This window comes from Peromyscus eremicus, chromosome 1 (assembly GCF_949786415.1).
Source record: "Peromyscus eremicus chromosome 1, PerEre_H2_v1, whole genome shotgun sequence".
NCBI lineage: Eukaryota > Metazoa > Chordata > Mammalia > Rodentia > Cricetidae > Peromyscus > Peromyscus eremicus.
In genome coordinates this window covers 15,931,820-15,952,229 of record NC_081416.1, presented here as the reverse complement: position 1 = coordinate 15,952,229, position 20,410 = coordinate 15,931,820, and the positions used below count along the sequence as shown (strand labels likewise).

At 46.4% G+C, this 20,410-nt stretch overlaps 1 protein-coding gene across 11 annotated transcripts in view; it reads left to right on the top strand.

The window, feature by feature from the left end:
• Positions 1 to 17,983, top strand: part of Gbf1 (golgi brefeldin A resistant guanine nucleotide exchange factor 1) — a 156,417-nt gene extending 138,434 nt beyond the window's left edge. For 7 of the 11 annotated variants that reach the window (XM_059257070.1, XM_059257068.1, XM_059257067.1 and 4 more), the window contains 20 exons: positions 250 to 332; positions 1,229 to 1,465; positions 1,748 to 1,841; positions 2,158 to 2,334; positions 3,473 to 3,537; positions 3,626 to 3,749; positions 3,927 to 3,998; positions 4,126 to 4,220; positions 4,453 to 4,606; positions 11,053 to 11,278; positions 11,764 to 11,924; positions 12,033 to 12,279; positions 12,388 to 12,593; positions 14,779 to 14,929; positions 15,038 to 15,168; positions 15,335 to 15,436; positions 15,715 to 15,828; positions 15,958 to 16,138; positions 16,432 to 16,560; positions 17,137 to 17,983. In XM_059257070.1, the coding sequence (XP_059113053.1) occupies positions 250 to 332; positions 1,229 to 1,465; positions 1,748 to 1,841; positions 2,158 to 2,334; positions 3,473 to 3,537; positions 3,626 to 3,749; positions 3,927 to 3,998; positions 4,126 to 4,220; positions 4,453 to 4,606; positions 11,053 to 11,278; positions 11,764 to 11,924; positions 12,033 to 12,279; positions 12,388 to 12,593; positions 14,779 to 14,929; positions 15,038 to 15,168; positions 15,335 to 15,436; positions 15,715 to 15,828; positions 15,958 to 16,138; positions 16,432 to 16,560; positions 17,137 to 17,417 (3,030 nt within the window). In that variant the 3' untranslated portion in view covers positions 17,418 to 17,983. The remainder of the gene's footprint in view (positions 1 to 249; positions 333 to 1,228; positions 1,466 to 1,747; positions 1,842 to 2,157; positions 2,335 to 3,472; positions 3,538 to 3,625; positions 3,750 to 3,926; positions 3,999 to 4,125; positions 4,221 to 4,452; positions 4,607 to 11,052; positions 11,279 to 11,763; positions 11,925 to 12,032; positions 12,280 to 12,387; positions 12,594 to 14,778; positions 14,930 to 15,037; positions 15,169 to 15,334; positions 15,437 to 15,714; positions 15,829 to 15,957; positions 16,139 to 16,431; positions 16,561 to 17,136) is intronic. The other 4 variants (XM_059257065.1, XM_059257064.1, XM_059257072.1 and 1 more) reach the window with 1 other exon arrangement.
• Positions 17,984 to 20,410: the final 2,427 nt, after the last annotated feature.

Genomic DNA, 20,410 nt, shown 5'->3' with positions numbered 1-20,410 from the left:
CAACCAAGACAGAGAAGAGCCAGTACAGCTTTAAAAGTAGCAAGAAAGATAAGGGAAGTTTCCAGTTTGTATGGGGACAGAGTTCCGTCAAGAGACTCAGGGAGTGCTGACCCCTTCAGAAGAGGGACTGGGATGGAGAAGGGTTTCTTTCACTTAACTGTTTCCAAAGTCCTGTCTGTCACAGACTTAAGGAGTTCCTTGGGTGGTGTACAGCATTGACACAGGGAAAATGTACTGGCCTATCTCTAGGAGTTTCGAAAAAACCTAAAAGGTGTGAATGGAGGCAAGGACTTTGAGCAAGACGTCCTGGAGGACATGTACCATGCCATCAAGTGAGTATATGTGGAGAGTAGTGTACATCTCTGTTAAGGAGAAACGCATTGCTCCCTTTTTCTGTTTTTAGAGTCACATCAGACTGTAGTGACTCACATGCCCTGGATTTAGCTTTGAGACTTAGCTAGGCAGCCTCCTCTGTGACAACTCATTTCTTGTTTAAAGAAGCCTGAACAATAATGGGACTCCAGGATTCCAAACTTAGGGTCTATACAAATTGGCTCTCTTGTGTGTATGTGTGTTTACAGACATGGTTGGTACCAGGGATTGAACCCAGGGTTTACATAGGCACTAGGAATGTGTTTCTTTGCAGAGCTACATCTCCAGTCCAAACTATTTCTCTTAAGTGAGGTAGCATGGCCCTATCTCCTAACCCAGAATTCCCCGCTTTTCTTGGAGAGCTCACAAAATGCGTTCTCTGGTTTATAGAGACAGGACCAGCACTAGAGGGTAAGGCTCGAGCCAGAGACAGGCACTTAGTTCTTTTGTTAGTGTTTTCAGACAGTCTCATGGAGCTCAAGATTGCTTCAGACTTGCTAGGTAGCTGAGTCTGACCTTTGAACTCTTGATCTTCTTGCCTCAGCCTACAAGTGCTAGAATTAGAGATATGTGCCACCATGTTCATATGGTTAGTTCCTTATAATGAGTCAGAAGAGGAGGACTTTATGCCCCCTACGCAGAAAGAATGTGAGAGCTGAAGGCTTAGAGATGGGACTGTGAGGTTATGAATGCATTCACTCTCTCTCCCTTGCCCCAGTGGTGGGTGGAAACAGATCAGTTAGCTGCAGCTGTGATAACCTCATATGAATGGAAGATACTTGTCTAGGTGAAACTCTTAGTTTAGAAGTAGCATGTTCTCAGGAGTGCATTTAGTTCTTCTTTTCCCTTCTGACAGGAATGAGGAAATCGTGATGCCTGAGGAACAGACAGGTCTGGTTCGTGAGAACTATGTGTGGAGTGTGCTGCTTCATCGAGGGGCTACCCCTGAGGGCATATTCCTTCGTGTACCTCCTGGCAGCTACGACCTGGACCTCTTCACTATGACCTGGGGCCCCACTATTGCTGCTCTCTCTTATGTCTTTGATAAAAGTCTTGAGGAGACCATCGTCCAGAAAGCCATCTCAGGCTTCAGGTAGCCCAGCTTTGGCCTCGGTCTCGTATCCTTCATCTCACCAAGTTATCACGGGTTGTCCCCATGCCTCTTTGACTCCTGGTTTTACTTCCTCAGAATGGGATGTCTCCTGATTTTCGGGAGGGAGGCTGGAGCCTGGGAAATCTCAGTCTTAAACAGATTAGGGGTTAAAGGTTTCTTTCTGTGACCCATTGGGGAAGAACCAATGGAAAGTTGCTTAAGAATTTGGGAGGGCTGAGTGGCCTTCCAGTGACTGTTTCTGTCATGGGGGTGACATTACAGGAAGTGTGCCATGATCTCCGCCCACTATGGCCTCAGTGATGTGTTTGACAATCTCATCATCTCTCTGTGCAAGTTCACAGCTCTCAGTAGTGAGGTGAGTTGGAGCAGGAACTATGTGGGTTTAGAATCCCAAAGGAGAGCAAGCCTCAGCCATGGAGGCTGCACCCATCATATATACCCTCTCGAACAAGCTTAGTCCACTTCTATCTCGTAAGTTCTGGAATGAGAATAGTGTCGCCTGAAGTAATGGGATCAGGGAGGAGATACCATAGGAAAGACCTTCATCAGATTGACCTTTCCCACTAATACTATAGCAGAAAACTGTCAGGGAACCATAGGCAGAGAGACTTGAACGAGCCTCCTTTCCAGACCTGAACCAAGCCTAAACCTCTTTACATCCGCCTTTCCAGTCTATTGAGAACCTGCCCAGTGTATTTGGAAGCAACCCTAAAGCCCACATTGCAGCCAAGACAGTATTCCATTTGGCCCATCGTCATGGTGACATCCTTCGGGAGGGCTGGAAGAATATCATGGAGGCTATGCTGCAGCTCTTCCGAGCCCAACTTTTACCCAAGGCTATGGTGGAGGTAATTTTTAAAAAATTTATTCTATGTGTCCTTTACATTATGTATCTTGATCCCATTCATTTCCCCATCCTTTCACATCCACCCTCCACCCCTGCACCTACCCCACCAAAATAAAACAAAATTTAAGAGAAAAAAAAAAAGAAAAAAATTTAAAAAGATCTCATTATGGAAGCTGCAGTGTGACACAGTGAGTCACTCCATAAACCCCTCTGTCCATGTATCTTTACTTGCAAGTGTTCATTGCAAAGAGTCATTGGTCTGTCTCGAGGCCTCTGGTTTCTGCTACACCATTGATGCTAAGCCCTCACTAGGACTCTTCTTGGGTATCCTGTTGTTGCCCTGTGTTGTGGAGATCCTACAGTTTGGGGTCTGCTGGTCAGATCATAGATAAGGTGGATGTTGGGGCAGGCCAGGTCATACATAGCCTTGGTTCTGGGCCTGGGCAGTTGTAGGTTTAGTGCAACAGATGAGAATGAGGACAACTCTGTGGAGGTAACTCTTAATAGAATGTTCAGCATTAAGACAAAGACCTAGCTTTCTGTGCTCTGTATAGAATAGCTCTAAACCTGATGCTTGCCAAAGCTTACTAGGAGCATCTCCAGTGTAATACTGCAGATCTTGGAGAGAAGCTGTAAAGGAAGGCTGTTAGAAGCCATTGCCAGTCACCTCTTGGAGGGGACACAGTAGTATATGGACTGTTTACGGGAAGAAATCCAGAGAACTTTGCTTGGGCCAGGGAGCACAAGGAATGTAAATCATATACTGGAAGAAATTTTTATTTTTTTGAGACAAGGCTTCACTAAGTTGTCTAGGTTAGTCTCGAACTTGCTATGTAGCTTCTGCCTCAGCCTCCTAAGAGCTGAGATTACAGTCATGTCCCATTATGCCCCATCACTTCTTTTAATTTTTTTTAGATTTATGTGTATAGGCATTTTGCTTGAATATATGTATATACACCACATGCATACCTAATGCCAATGGAGGCCAGAGGAGGGTATCAGATGCCCTGGAACTGGAGTTATAGATGATTGTAACCCACCATGTGGGCGCTAGGAACTAAGCCCAGGTCCTCTGCAATAGCAATGCATGCCATCTCTCCAGACCCCTAGAAGTAAATTACTCTTGATTTGTTTTCCAGGTAGAAGATTTTGTGGATCCCAATGGCAAGATCTCTCTACAGCGAGAGGAGATGCCATCAAACCGGTCAGGGCAGCCCCACTGGTTGAGGGCCTTGGGAGAGGAGGTAGTCAGAATGTTGGAGCTCACCAGGACATGTATCCTTTTCCTACAGAGGAGAGTCATCAGTACTTAGCTTTGTGAGCTGGCTGACATTGAGTGGCCCTGAGCAGTCTAGTGTACGGGGCCCATCTACAGAGAACCAGGAGGCCAAGAGAGTGGCCTTGGACTGTATCAAGGTAACTGCCTATCTGTCTCTCATGAGAAATCCTAGACTCCTTCCTTCTAGAAAGATGTGACCCTGTGAATATCTAGGGCTTGTAACAAAGACAATTCTGCCCTCTTTCCCTGACTTTTGGAAATTCTCTTCCCTATAGCCTTTGTTATAAACCCCCTCTTTCGTGTGTCCCCTCTAGCAATGTGACCCAGAAAAAATGATCACAGAAAGCAAGTTCCTCCAGCTGGAATCACTTCAGGAGCTCATGAAGGTAGAAGATGAAGAGGTCTGAGAGGCACCGGGGTAGTGGTGTGGCCTCGGTTTCTGTTGGGACGGAGCCAGTGGCTGGCTCCTCTTCCATGTCTGCTTTCCTGCTGTTGCCCCCCTCCTCCCTCTAGGCTCTGGTCTCGGTGACACCAGATGAAGAGACATACGATGAGGAAGATGCTGCTTTCTGTCTGGAGATGCTGCTCAGGATCGTGTTGGAGAACAGGTAGGAGAGGGCAGTCTTTAGGCGGACTTCATACTGAGCTTGTGCCAAAAGGCTGAAAGCCATCTTGCTGAGTGGCCTCTGGGACCAAGAAACACGTGAAGCTCTGAGCAGAAGGGAGGAGCTTGTGCTTGATTGCTTAGGGCACAATACCAGTGAACTATGAAAGGCCTAGGTGACTTATTACCCAGTGGCCTGTCCAGTTGATACTGTCCTTACCCTTTATGACTTTTAGGGACCGTGTGGGCTGTGTATGGCAGACTGTTCGAGATCATCTATACCACTTGTGTGTTCAGGCACAAGATTTCTGCTTCCTTGTGGAGCGGGCAGTGGTAGGGCTGCTACGCCTAGCCATTCGGCTGCTCCGGAGAGAAGAGATCAGTGGCCAGGTAAGCAAGTGCATGCAGGACGGTGGGCAAGAGTGCAAGCACTACAGCCACAGTGTCAGCTATGGCCCAAGGCAGAAAGTACATTCAGTCCCTGTAACTTCAGCCCAGGAACTAGCTTCAGGCCTGGTACAGTCTACCAGGTGGCATTGAGGGGGAGCCTGGAATGGCCTTAGCCATGAAGTCTGCTTTAGGGTTGGGCTGCTGCTCTTTTCTAGCAGTACCTTCATCTTGTATCTGTTCTGCAGGCAGGGGGTTGAATTTTGTTATTCTTACACTTCGAATCCTAAGGGTGAGATCCCATGGTTCAAGTATAAAAAATTAGTACTGAACAACAATTAGGTTCAACAGTCACAAGACTTAAGATCTGCACGCAAAAGCCATACTTCCACATGATAATATGAACATATGGAAGTTGAAATTAAGACATGTAATTTCAGGGCTAGAGAGATGGCTCAGCCATTAATAGCACTTGCTGCTTTTGCAAAGGACCTGGGTTCAGTTCCCAACACCCACATGATAGCTCCAACCATCCATAATCTTATTCCAGAGGATCCAGTACCCTCTTCTGACCTCTGCAGGTTCCAGGTACACATATGGTGCATGTATATACATGTAGGCAAAACACATAGAAGAGGAGAAGGAGAATACAGTTTCAGGCAGACATGGTGGTATATGCCTTTAATCCCAGGGGCAGAGGCAGCCATAGTCAGATCTCTATGAATCTGAGGCTAGCTAGAGTCACATAGACCCTGTCTTTTAAAAAAGCAATTCCAGCCTGGCACTTGGGAGGCAGAGGCAGGCAGATCTCTGAATTTGAGGCCAACATAGTGAGCCAGGGCTGTGTAGAGAGACTCTGCCTCGGATGGATAGATAGATAGATAGATAGATAGATAGATAGATAGATAGATTGATAGATAGATTGATAGATTGATAGATATAGATAGATAGATTGATAGATATAGATAGATAGATAGATAGATAGATAGATAGATAGATAGATAGATAGATAGGATTAGATAGATAGATAGATAGATAGATAGATAGATAGATAGAGATGATTAGATAGAGATGATTAGATAGATAGAGATGATTGGATAGATGGATGGATGAATAGATAGATAGATAGATAGATAGATAGATAGATAGATAGATAGATATGACTAGATAGAGATGATTCAATAGATAGATAGATAGATAGATATGACTAGATAGAGAGATGATTGGATAGATAGATAGATAGATAGATATGATTAGATAGATATTATTAGATAGATATGATTAGATAGATAGAGATGATTGGATGGATGGATGGATAGATAGATAGATAGATAGATAGATATGACTAGATAGAGATGACTAGATAGAGATGATTCAATAGATAGATAGATAGATATGATTAGATAGATAGAGATTGTATGGATAGATAGATAGATAGATAGATAGATAGATAGATAGATAGATATGATTAGATAGAGGTGATTAGATAGATATTATTAGATAGATAGATAGATAGATAGATAGATAGATAGATAGATAGATAGATAGATATGATTAGATAGATAGAGATGATTGGATGGATGAATAGATAGATAGATAGATAGATAGATAGATAGATAGATAGATAGATAGATATGACTAGATAGATAGAGATGATTCAATAGATAGATAGATAGAGATGATTAGATAGAGATGATTCAATAGATAGATAGAGATGATTAGATAGAGATGATTCAATAGATAGAAAGAAAAGAAAGAAAGAAAGAAAGAAAGAAAGAAAGAAAGAAAGAAAGAAAGAAAGAAAGAAAGAAAGAAAGAAAGAAATTGCTGCAATTTCACACTAGATAATCAGGCATGGTCACTCACCTATATGATACCAGCATCCAGGAGTGAGACAGATCACCAGGGGATCATGGCCATGGCCAACTTGGACTACATCATGAGTTTCAGAGTGAGACCCTGACTTTAAAAAAAAAGTGGGGGGGAGGTCAGGCAGGACTTTGGCAGCACAGGTTGGTTGGTTTGTTTACAAAATAGGATCTCCCTGTCTAGCTCTGACTGCCCTGAAACTCACTTGTAGACCAAGCCAGCCTCGAACTCAAATTCACAGAAATCCTAGCAGGATAGGATTTTAATCCTTGCACTTGGGAGGTAGAGGCAGAGGTGAATTAGGAGTTCAAGGCCATCCTCAGCTCCCTAGTCAATTCAAAGGCAAACTAGGCTATTTAAGACCCTGTCTCAAATGAACAAGCATAAAAGCAATACCACTTACAAGTACTCCAAATAAAGTGAAATTCTTAGACACCTTACAAAACATTTAGCATTTATATGCTAAAAACTAGAAAATGCAGCTAGGCATGATGGCAAGTGTCTCTAATCCCAGCACTCAGGAAGCAAAAGTAGGCAGATCTTTGTAAGTTCAAGGCCAGCATGTCTACATAGCAAGTTCTAGGCCAACTAGGGGCTACATAGTGAGACCCTGTCTTAAAAAAACTTACAAAATGTTAATCAGAGAGAGCCTCCTGAATACATTAAGAGGCCATACCATGGATTATTACAAGACTCAATACATTTAAGATGTCAGTTCTTCCCTCGACCAATATATACATATGTAATGCAGCTTCTTTTCTTTCTTTCTTTTCTTTTTGAAACAGGGTTTCTCTGTAGACCAGGATGGCCTTGAACTCACAGAGATCCGATTGCCTCTGCCTCCTGAGTGCTGGGATTAAAGGTGTGCGCCATTACCATCTGCTAATGCGGCTTCTATAATATTCCAGCAAAGATTTTTGTGGACCTGGAGAAGCTTATTCTAAAATTTAGAATGAAAGTCACAGGCCCTACAATAGCCAAACATTTTTACAAAGAATGAAATGGGATGAATATTCTACCTAGTTTGTTGTTGTTGTTACTAACATTTTAATATTAATAATAATAATAAAATTAATGATAAAATAATTGATAATTAATGATAAAATATTAATATTTTTATTTATTTGCATGGATGAGTAAGTAGATGTGTACACATGTGGAAGGCAGAAGACAGCTTGCATTCCTGGGATATAACTCGAGTTATCAGGCTTGGCATAGCAGCAAGTGTCTTTACCCATTAGCCATCTCACCAGCCTGGGTTTTGTTGTTGGTTAGGTTTATTGTTGTTTTTGAGACAGTCTTACTGTATAGCCCTGATGGGTTGTTTTGATGTAGGGTCTAGTTTGTATCTCAGGATGGCCTCCCTCTTCTTGCCTCTGCCTCCCTAAGCTGGGATTACAGTTGTGCACCCCGTAGTCTGCCACTCTAGCCAATATTAAACTTCACCGTAGCCAGGTGGTGGTGGCACACGCCTTTAATCCCAGCACTCAGGAGGCAGAGGCAGGCAGATCTCTGTGAGTTCGAGGCCAGCCTGGTCTCCAAAGCGAGTTCCAGGAAAGGCGCAAAACTACACAGAGAAACCCTGTCTTGAAAACCCAAAATAAATAAAATAAATAAATAAATAAATGGATGAATGAATAAATAAATAAATAAATAAATAAATAAACTTCATTGTAGTAATGGTTATGTAGGTTGGGGGCTGGAGAGATGTCTCCAAGGTTAAGAGCACTGGCTCCTTTACCAATGAACCCTGATTGGACCTCCAGCAACCCACACAGTAGCTAATGACCCTCTGGAGCTCCAATTCCAGACATCTGATGCCCTCTTCTGGCCTCTGTAAATACTGCATTAGTGCACAGACACACGTACAATCAGCACATACAAGCAAATCACCCATACACATAAACAATAAACAATTTTTAAAGTATATAATATAGATGAAGAAGTAGACAAATATTAGCTATTGAACAAATAGATGATCTGAAAATAGACTCACACAGATGTGTTCAACTGAATGGTTTGTAGCTGTTTCACTTTGGGTCTTTTTTGGTTGATTGGTTTTGATTTTAAGACAAGGTCTTTTTATGTAGCCCAAGCTGGCCATATTCCTGTCTCAATCTCCCAAGTGAACTCTGACTTAAACCTTTATTTTCAGAAAAATTAAATAGATGATAATTTTAAAGACATAGTGGAGGGACTGGAGAGATGGCTCATTAGTAGAGAGCACTGGCTTTTCTTGCAAAGGCCTTGGGTTTGGTTCCCAGCACCACATAGTGACTCACAACCATCTGTAACTCCAGTTCCAGAGGATATGGTGCCCTCTTGTGAACTCCTTGGGCACCAGGCATGTACATGGTACACATAACATACATGCAGGCAAAACACTCATACATACAAAATAATAGATCTAAAAAATGAAAAGAATATATATATATATATATATATATATATATATATATATATATATTGTAAAACCTTTATACACATAGGAGAAAAATCTTAGGATCTAAAAGTAAGTATTTCTAATGTGGTTTGTTGGTTTATTACATACTTTTTTTTTTTTTTAATCAAAAGCCTGAACACAAATACTGCACTATCCTGGAGGGACTCAAGCTCACATCTCTCCTTTTGGACCCTGTCACAGTCTGAAACAAGCTTCTTTTGCTTCTGTGCATAGCCCTAATTCTTCTTTCCCCTCCCATGTTTACACTCCAGCTGCAGAGTGGAGCTGGGAAGGACAGAAAGAGAAATAAGCCCCTCCTGCTCTTGTTACTGTACAGCATCTGCAGTGACTAAAGAGCTTGAGAGTAACAGGAAGCCAAGAGCAGTGACTGGAAGACTGGGGTGCCTGCCCCCCAGCAAGTGGCTGTTACTCTCTGTTGTCATTTGTATGTCCCTACAAAACAGCTCTGTAAAGACATAGGTACATGAGCTGACTAAAGACTTAGTTAGTTATTTTTTAGTTTTTAATTTTTTTGAAATAGAGTCTCACTGTATAGCCCTGGCTGGCCTGGAATTCACTATGTAGACCAGGCTAGCCTCAAATTCACAGTGATTTGCCTGTCTCTGCCTCTTGAGTACCGGCATTAAAGGTGTATGCCACCACCAACCATGCCCAGCCCAATAATTTTTTTACTTGATATTAAAAGCACAATCTATAAGAGGAAGGATTGATAAACCAGACTTCACTAATGCTCAAAACTTTCAATCTAAAAGCTTAGTTGAAAAAAAATGAAAAGATAAGTTATAAAGCAATAGAAAATGTTTACAAAGCTGGGTGGTAGTGGTGCACGCCTTTAATCCCAGCACTCGGGAGGCAGAGCCAGGTGTATCTCTGTGAGTTCGAGGCCAACCTGGTCTACAGAGCGAGATCCAGGACAGGCATCAAAACTACACAGAGAAACCCTGTCTTAGAAAAAAAAAAAAAATGTTTACAAATCATTACTTGAGAAAGGTCCAGTATGAAAATGCAAACATGGAAAAAAGAAAGAGATATTTCATAGATGATATACAAATGGCCAATAAGCCCATGAAATAGCATTTGCCATTAGGAAAATGCAAAAATAACACACATCACTGTGTACTTACCAGAATAGCTCAAATTAAAAGTGATAATACCAAATGCTGGCAAGGATACAGAGAAACTAGATTATTCATACATTTCTTGTGGGAATAAAAAATAATATAGCTACTCTAATGGTAGTTTATTATAAAACTGAATATTCGCTTACCATACAGCCCAGAAAATACACTTGTGGGCATTTATCCCAGAAAAAAATGAGAGCTTATTTTAATTTTAAATATGTATGTAAATGTTCATTGAAGCTGCATTCATCAAAGCCAGAAGCTGGAGTCAGCCTGATGATTGCAGTAAAGGAATAAACTACGGTACAAAAATACTGTGGAGTGCTCTCCAGCAACTCAGAGCAACAGACCCCATGTGTAAAGATAGACGCGGGTAGGTCTCCAGGTGGGAGAGACCAGGCTTAAGGATAATTCCATCTAGACAACACTTTGGAATTCACAGGATTTTAGAAGTTGAGGACAGATAGCTAAGGGTTGGGAATGGGACAGGAGGAAAGGATTGGAAAAGTGGCTATTGTAGGAGCTTATGGATAGACAATCCTACACAGGTGATAAAATTGTGTGGAACTCAGTACACACACAGTTCACATGAATTCAAGTAAACTTAGGGGAAGCCTATGGAACAAGGAGATTGTTCCTAATTCTGTCCTTGTTGCCATGTTATACTTCGTCGGTATCATATTGCCTTTGGAATAGATTGGAAACTCTTTATGTGTTGTTACAACTATGTGTGAACATATAATTAATAAAAATACCAATATAAAAAAATGAAGCATGGCCAAGGGTGTAGTTTAGCTGTACAGTGCTTGCCTAATACATGCAAGGCCCTGGGTTCAATTCCCAGTACTCCAAAAGAAAAGAAGACAAGACCAGATCAGCAACAGTTGAGACCAAGCCAGTCCCCTCACTAGCCTAAATAACCAATGGGGATGATTAGTCAGGAAACTCTATCTACGTCTGTCCCACTTTCTACTCCCTATCCCATTCCATTCCAGGTCCTGCTCTCCCTGCGCATTCTGTTGCTCATGAAGCCCAGCGTGCTGTCCAGAGTCAGCCACCAGGTTGCATATGGGCTCCATGAACTCCTCAAGACCAATGCAGCCAACATCCACTCGGGTGATGACTGGGCCACCCTCTTCACGTTGCTGGAGTGCATTGGATCAGGCGTGAAGCCTCCAGATGCTCTACAGGCCACAGCCAGGGCTGATGCTCCTGATGCTGGTATGCCCTTTCCCGGGAAGATGCTCACTGGCAGATAAGCAGTTAGGACCCAGGAGCTGCTGTGGGAAAACAAAACACAGGTTATTACGTTCTGCAGATTAAACACACCTGGCTTCTGCCATCTGCCTCCAGATCTTCCTGTGTGTATCGGCTACCCACAGGCTAGATAGCATGAAGGCAAGTAGGCAGTGCAGAAGGCTCTCAGGCCAAGTTCCTGCTGTCCTGAAGACCGTCTTACAGAAACCTATGTCCTGTGCCACCTCCTGTCCTGAACAGCTGCTGTTAGTTGCTGTCAGAAGCCCAAAGCTTGCTGCCCTATTTGGTCAAGAGAGAGACGATATCCAGGCCTCAGCCCTTTAGTGACTAGACCAAAAGTAAGCCAGGCATACGAGAAGATGCCAGGCCTCCGCACCTTTCTTCAGGATCTGTTATTCTGTTATGTCCCATCTCTGCTCTTACTCTGCTTTTCCCTGCCTGGCTTATAGGAGCACAGTCAGACAGCGAGCTCCCATCCTACCATCAGAACGATGTCAGCCTGGACCGAGGCTACACTTCCGACTCGGAAGTCTACACTGACCACGGCAGGCCTGGCAGGATACACCGATCAGCCACAGATGCCGATATGGTCAACAGTGGTTGGTTAGTGGTGAGTCTACTACCATCCTAACCTTGTAAGAAGGATTCTGGGTTCTCAGGGAGACATCTGGGGCCGCTTAGAACAGGGGCCCCAGCTTGTATCGTGTCTATTTTACAGGTGGGGAAGGATGACATTGACACCCCCAGAGCAGGAGCAGGGCTCAGCAGGCCAGGCCCTTCCCCCCTGGTTAATCAGTACAGCCTCACGGTGGGCCTGGACCTGGGACCACACGACACTAAGTCCCTGCTCAAGTGTGTGGAGTCATTGTCCTTCATTGTTCGTGATGCTGCTCACATCACCCCTGACAACTTCGAACTTTGCGTCAAGACTCTCCGCATCTTTGTAGAGGCCAGTCTGAATGGTGGTAAGTCACCTATTGAAGGGACAGTTGGGGTCAGGTGGAGAGGAGAGAAAGGCAGGGCATCTTTGCCCTAAGGCTGTGGGAAGGTGACGTAAGTCTGGCTCTGCTCAGGGTGCAAGTCCCAGGATAAACGTGGCAAGAGTCACAAATATGACAGCAAAGGGAACCGCTTCAAGAAGAAACCCAAAGAGGGTTCGATGCTTCGGCGACCTCGAACCTCCAACCAGCATGCCACTCGGGGTGGACATAGTGATGAGGAGGAGGATGAAGGCGTGCCTGCCAGCTACCATACGGTGTCTTTACAGGTCAGTCAGGACGTAAGTATGGCACCCTTTACTTCTTCTGCACCTGAGACTCAGAGCTTGGGCGGTTCCAGGGAAAGTCAGAACCCAGAAGAAATACCCAGTGTGTACTGCCCATCCCCTGAACCACCACCCCACAGTGTTCCCCTTATCCAAAACCATCTATAAGTCTTTGCTTACAGTGTGCTTGATCATTTGGAGACAGGGTCTCACTATGTAGTGCTAGCTCACCTGGAACTCCCTGGTAGACCAGGCTGGCCTCAAACTCACAGAATTCTCCTTGCCTCTGCCTCCTATGTACCAGAATCAAAGGTGTGTGCCATTACACCTGGCACTAAATTAAATATTTTTGGGGCTGGGGATTTATCTCAGTGGTAGAATTCTTGCATAGCGTGTGCAAGAAGACCCTTAGTTCAATTTATGTATGGAAAGACTTCACTTACTTATTATGTAATCTATGCACATGATACAAGGTTCGGAAGATATAAAAAGATGGATTGATAAGATTGAGCTTCCGTTTGTTCCTATATGCAGCCAGAGTTCCCCTTACTAGAGGCAGCTACTTCTCTAGCATTTTGTCTGTCCTTCCACAGTTATTGCTTGTTCAGGCTGGCTTTGTCTGACTAGACAAATGGAGAAACAGTTGTCTTCAGAATAGCCTTAGAAAGATGATGAAAAGCCAGGCATGGTGGCGCACCTTTCATCCCAGCCCTCAGGAGGCAGAGGCAGGCGGGCGGGTGGATCTGTGAGTCCGAGCTTCAGTTCCTAGTACCCACGTCAGATAGCTAGCTGTGACTGCTGTCATTATCTCCAGTTCCAGGGAGTCCGACACTCTCTGGCCTCTGCAGGTGCCTGTGCACACATGGTGTACCTGAAGTCACATGGGCACACATGTGCACGCCCATTTCTAAGAATAAGTTCATTTGAAGGCTGGAGAGGTGTCTTTGCAGCTAAGGACACTGACTGCTCCTCAGAGGACCCAGATTGAGTTCTCAGCACCCACATGGCAGCTCACATCATCTGTAACTCCAGGTTCAGGGGACTCTGGTGCCTTCTTCTGGCCTCGGTAGGCACTACATATACATGGTGCACAGACATACTGCGGGCAAAATACCCATACAGTATGAAAGTAATTAAATCTTTAAAAAAAAAACAAAAAACAAAAACCAGAATAAATATATTTGGGAGGCAGAAGCAGGGTCAGTGTGGTCTACAGAGCAAGTTCTAGGATAGCCAGGGCTACACAGAGAAGCCCTGTTTTGGGGGGGGGGGGTTGATTTTTTTTTTTTTTTTAAAGAAAACTGATGGAAAAAAAATGTGGCCATGACCTGTTGGCCATGGAGACCTTTGAGTCTGAGGTTTGCTCTGTTTTTTAAGTTTCTCATTGTGTGTGGGCATGTGCGCCATGGCATGCATGTGAGGTCAGAGGACTTGTGAGCTGCTTCTCTCCTACCTATGCACGGGCTCCAGGGTCCAACTCAGGTGCCAGGCTTGCATGGCATGTACTTTTCCCTGCTGAGCCAGCTCACTAGCCCTGATGAGATCAACAAGGACAATTGCCATGACTCAGGAGATGGCTCAAGTGGATAAAGGTGCTTGCTGCCAAGGCTGGTGACCTGAGTCAACCCCAGAACCCACATGAAGGGAAGAGAGCCGTGTCCTACACGTTCCCTCCACACACATGTTGTGGCGCGTGCACACACAAACAAAATAAATGTTTTTATTGTAATGAGGTTAATAAAGTAAGTCCATCAGCAGTGTGAAGTAGGATTGAAAGTGTCGTTCTTGGAGCCAGAGAGATGATGGCTCAGCAGTAAAGAGGATCTGGGTTTGGTTCCCCCACCACATGGCAGCTCACAGCCATCTAAAGTTCCAGTCCCAGGGATCCAGTGCACAAACAAAACACCATAAAGATAAATACGTTGTAAAAATTCAAAACTAGAAAGTGCCCTCCTCACTGTAATGTCAGGATCTTAGGTCTCAGTGTACATATCTTCTACTCTTGACTTCCTTCCTCTGAGGGACATCACCAGGACGAGAGCAGGGAGCTCCCGTTGAAGCCGAGGATGTTGTGAGAGGAGTGGACTATGGCCTAGCTTGTGCTGAGGGTCCCCTGAAGACCCAGTCAGGGGTAGTTGGGGAGGGAGGGAAGGACCCAGCACAACAGCCCTAGTCACATCCTACACTCCTGTCATCCCAGTTGTTGGATCTGATGCACACCCTGCACACTCGTGCCGCCTCCATCTACAGCTCATGGGCAGAGGAGCAGCGCCACCTGGAGTCCGGGGGCCGGAAGATTGACGCTGACTCACGCACCCTCTGGGCCCACTGCTGGTGCCCTTTATTACAAGGTAACCCTGGAGTAAAGGTTTGGAAGGATGCAAGGTAGGACGGGTGCCATTGAAGCTTGTGGAGCACCAGACCAATGCCTGGAAGACCCTGACCTGCTCTCACTCTAGGTATTGCCTGCCTGTGCTGTGACGCCCGGCGCCAGGTGCGGATGCAGGCCCTGACGTACCTGCAGCGAGCACTTCTGGTACATGACCTACAGAAGCTAGATGCCCTGGAATGGGAGGCCTGCTTTAACAAGGTACGGCTGCTTACTGCTCTCCAGGGAAAGTTCAGATCGTAAGGCAGAAAGGCAACCCGAGACCTCCTGCCATTCACCAGCATCAGATCTTCTCTGCTGTTCTATGCCCATCCACCCAGGCCCAGCTTCCCTGGGGCAAAGTTGACATTGGATGTTTACCTACCAGGTGCTGTTTCCTCTACTGACCAAGCTGTTAGAAAATATCAGCCCTGCAGATGTGGGTGGAATGGAGGAGACCCGGATGAGGGCTTCCACACTGCTCTCAAAGGTATTGCTCACCACCCTGCATCCACCTCCTCTCTCCCCCTGCCTGCCTTTTCCCACAGAGAAGCCAGGCCTTCTCATAGGGCCCAAAGATGACATGTAAGTGCTCAGGACCCCAGCTGTTGAGGCTGCCCAGGGACTTGGGGGGAGGGGGGAGTCTGGATTTCAGAGGAACCTCTGATTGAATATTTGCAAGTTGGAACCAGCTTCCCTCGGCTTTGGAGAGGGCCACAGAAGCTCTCCACTCCCCTTGGCTGAAAGGGGCTGGCCGGTGGGCTCTAGGTCTTCCTGCAGCACCTGTCCCCACTGCTGTCACTGTCCACCTTCGCTGCCCTGTGGCTCACCATCCTGGACTTCATGGACAAGTACATGCATGCAGGTTCCAGTGATTTGCTGGTATGTTCTGCCTCGACCCAGTTCCCACTGAGCACTTCCTCTTCCACATGCCGAGAAGACTTGCTCTTTGCCCCTCATGGCTGCCTCCAACTTACCTCTCCTGTTCCCTGGTCCCACTGCTGCCTGCAGTCAGAAGCAATCCCTGAGTCTCTGAAGAACATGCTCCTGGTGATGGACACGGCAGAGATCTTCCACAGTGCAGATGCGAGAGGAGGCGGTCCCTCTGCCCTCTGGGAGATTACCTGGGAGCGCATTGATTGCTTTTTGCCACACTTACGTGATGAGCTCTTCAAGCAGACCGTCATCCAGGGTAAGATCTGGTCTAATCTCACAAGGAATCCTCAAGCTTAATTTTCTCTGTCCACTGGAGGATGGACAGAGTAATAGCTTTCCACTCTCATGGTGGCACACACCTATAGCCCCCAGTACTTAGGAGCTGAAGGCAGGAGAATCCAGTTACACCATCTTGGGGTGCATGTGAAGCTAGCCTTAGCTACCTGGGACCCTGTTCCCAGGGGTGTTGTTGGAGGGCTGGTGGGTAGCCAGGATCCTGCAGGAGAGAAAGAAAGCACTGAGTGCCGCCATCTGGATTCTCTGCTCCAGACCCCATGCCCACGGAACCTCACAGCCAAAAACCTCTGGCCTCCACCCACCTGACTCCTGCTGCTGGTGACCCCAGGACACCCGGCCATCCACTTTCCCCAGAGATACCCTCAGAAGTGGGGGCCTGTGGTGAGTTCCTCAGAGATGGTCGGTTGGTGAGTCTAGGAAGATGCCCGGGGCAGTTTAGGATTACTGCTGTGATGTAGCTGGAAGCCTGGGAAGAAGTCAGTGTGAGAATCCTGTTTGCCTGCTTTCCAATGGAGACAGCAGGACCAGCTACACTGTGATGAACTCTCTAGGCTGGGAGGAGAGGGCTGCGCCACTATACAAAGTTCTGTCAGGAATGCATGTAACGTCCAGACCAAAACTGACCTACTGAGGGAGGAGTACAGTGAAGGAGCAAAAGGTAGAGACAAGAAGCTGCGTCCTGAAATGAGTTGTGGGTTTTTATGTTGACAGATGAATGCATTTTGTTACACCTTACATCATTCAGTAACCAAGTCTCTAAATAGAGTTTGTATTCAGAGGCTAAACTGAAACTCGTTTGATTTTTTTATTTATGTTTTAGTGTATTTTTTTACATGACGTGAGTTTAAAGAGTAGGTTCCAGCTTCACCTGAGAGGAGGGGGGAGGGAACAGAACCTCGAGGGTCTCCTGCCAACCAGCAAGTGTGACTGCAGCCAGCGCCTTCCTTCACCTTACAGACTCAGAGAAGCCTGAGGCTGCCCGAGGCGCCAGCAGCAGCTCTTCGGGATCGCCCGTGGCCTCCAGCCCCAGCAGACTGAGTCCTCCCCCCGAGGGACCTCCCCCACTGGGCCAGCCCCCACTTATCCTACAGCCCCTGGCTTCACCGCTGCAGGTGGGGGTGCCTCCCATGACCCTGCCCATCATCCTCAACCCTGCACTCATCGAGGCCACCTCCCCAGTGCCTCTCTTGTCCACACCCCGACCTACAGACCCTATCCCCACCTCTGAAGTCAACTAAGGCAGGTCCCTGGAGATCAGGACCATCACTTCCGGGCGTTCCAGGCACCGCTTCCGGTTTCAAGGGCCACAGACATCTTCAGGCCCAAAGCAAGCTGCTGTTGCTATTTCTTGATGGGGGAAGTGAGAACTTTTCTAGTCCCTGCTGGGATCCACTTCAGGCTTTGAGACTCTCTTCTGCTGTTCATTCCTGAGCTTCCAAGCCGAGAGTGACAGAGGCATAACCCGTAGCCTCTGCCTTCAGCCTGGCAGCCCTGGGGAGGCATGGAGCCAACCCTGCTGTGCCAACCCTGCAGTGCCTGCCATGTGCCCTGCCAGGTTAGGCGTTAAGAGCCAAGCCCAACCACTCTGCACTTTGTCCCTCTCTCCATCCAGTCCCATCAGCCCTGGACCACCTCCTCCAGTTCTTCTTCTTTCATCAAATAGTTGGTCAGTTCGGAGTTGCTTGGCACCATGGAAGGTGGACAGATAGGACTTGATGGGGGGTCTACCCAGAGGAGCATGTACATATGGAAAATAACACCAATGGACTTTTTATGATGTAATAAATGTCTGAGTACCGACACATTTCCTATTCCTATGGTTTTCTTTTGCATTTGTGTCAGGGTACTGTGTTATTTGAATATCCTGTCCAAGGCTTGCTTGGACCTTGGATAAACAGGTAAGTGAAGCTGAACTTAGCACCAGTGAGGCCTGACCCCCTGACCCCCTGACCCCCTGACCCCCACTAGCAGCCAGAGGCTCCCCGCTCCCCACTGCCATGAAGGAGCTGTGTCAAGGGCCTAGGCAGTGTGATAACTGCTCCAAGAAAGAACCTTACGAAAGCCAGCCAGGACCATAGGGCAGGGAAGTAAGCCAGAGCAGCCAGCTGCCCAGAAGGCTTTCAGATGAGCCTCGTGACCTGAGAGTACAAGGAGGCCGTGAGGCTGGACACGTGGAGGGCCATCGTGCCCACAGTTGCAGGCACAGGCTATCAGACTGACTCCAGACGGCAGTATGTCCTGTTCCCTGCCCCACCGCTTCCATCTACCCCAGCCACTGAAATGTGATGGAAGGACCTCTCCCCTCGTCCTTTGCATCATGGTAAGGCAGGCAGGACTGCGTGGGGCAGACACTGCTGGGATTCTGGGACGGCAGTGTGCCTCAGAGGCAGAGCTTACCTAGTTGCCTGGCTGCCTGGGTTCCATCTCCAGCACTGCAAAGCCAAAGCAGAGCTGTTTCACTTCCCTGGTCCTTCCTACACAGTGTCTGCCCCTCCTAGGGGACGGGGGCATGGGAACTGCCAGTGACCAGCTGGCCTTGCTCCTGAAGCACTGGGGACTTCCCCACTCACACTGATGCCCGGCTATCTAGACAGCTTCTCAGTACCTAGGCTTCCCTTGGCTTGGCACTTGCACATTGCCAGAAGTTGGGACCTCTATAAATACTGTACTCGGGTATAGGGAAGAGTACACGAGGAATGGAAGCCACCTGGTATGAGGAAATATTCATAAAATATAATAGTTTCTCTTCCTTCCTTGTCACTCAGGTCCAGACCAGGCCTAGTTTCCACACAAATCAGAAGCCTTGCCCAACCCTGCCCCTGAGAAAATGAGGCACAAAATACTCAATGGGTGATGCAGAAAAGCCAGCGTGTACAGCCAGCTGGACACCAGGCCCTCACCTCAGCCCCAGGCTCTTCTCCCATCTGAGCCCCACAAGCTCTGCCCGGAAAGCACCTTACATCTCCCTGTTGGGGGGAAAGACACCTAGGACATCCACTGTGTTTTCCTAATCAATATACAGAAACATCAGTTCACTGACAGACCAAAGAAGTTACTCCACCCAAGTCTAGCCTGATAAACAAGTGAGTTTACTGGGGGGACTTCCAGGGGCACAGGTGACTCAGGTGTGGCAGCTCCCAAATCATGACACGGTGACAGAATATTAGTTATAAAAGCTTGGCCTTGGGCTGGAGAGATGGCTCAGTGGTTAAGAGCACTAGCTGTTCTTCCAGAAGTCCTGAGTTCAATTCCCAGCAACCACGTGGTGGCTCACAACCATCTGTAATGAGATCTGGCACCCTCTTCTGGCACACAGGCAGAACATTGTATACATAATAAATAAATAAATCTTTAAAAAAAAAAAAAAAAAAAAAGCTTGGCCTTAGCTTAGGCTCATTTCTTGCTAGCTCTTATAACTTAATTTAACCTGTTTCTCTTCATCTACATTTTGTCTCAGGTCTTTTTTCATTCTGTATGTCCTACTACTCTGTCTCTATCTGTCTGGCAGCTGCCTAGCTGGCTGACTGTAGATGTAACCAACCATCTTATTAAATAAGATACACAGAGCCGATTCAGAGAAGAAAGCCAAGAGGTCAGAACTAAGAGCCTTACCCTTCCTGCTTCAGCGATCCTGCTTCAGCCAAGAGAGCTCTTCGAAAAAGGGGCCTACTACCTGTGTGTATGTCTTTATATAGTCTAGCTGTTCTGCCTTCTCATTGGTTGTAAACCTAAACACGTGACTGCCTTGTCACTGCCTGTATGTACCGCCCTCCAGGTCCTTAAAGGCGTGCGCCACCACATTGGGTGAGAGCAGTCCATGTAACCAGAAACATCTGAATTCCACTAGTGTCATGTCATGATTCAGGATTTTAAATTCTGGAAATTGTTGATGGTTTTTTAATTCAGCTGTCCATTCTTCTTGGCTGTGTACATATGGCTTCATCTCAGCATCCCGTTCTTCTCTACATCCCTCTATCAAATGCCAGTTTACTATTGAGAGGCGTGAGCTTAGTTACTCTTCAAGAATAACTGTTTCAGCTGCTGTTCCATTGCACATCAGAAGCCATCGGCCCACTGCCTGTTCAGCTGCCTTCGAAGAAAAGGGCACTGTACCTTTTCCGAGTTGCGAAGGCCACGTCAGGGATGGTGCCATATTGTCCTGGCCTCAGAAGATGCCTTTTGATAAAGCCATAACCACGCTTGTTTAGGCAAGAATCAGTAGTCCTTTGTT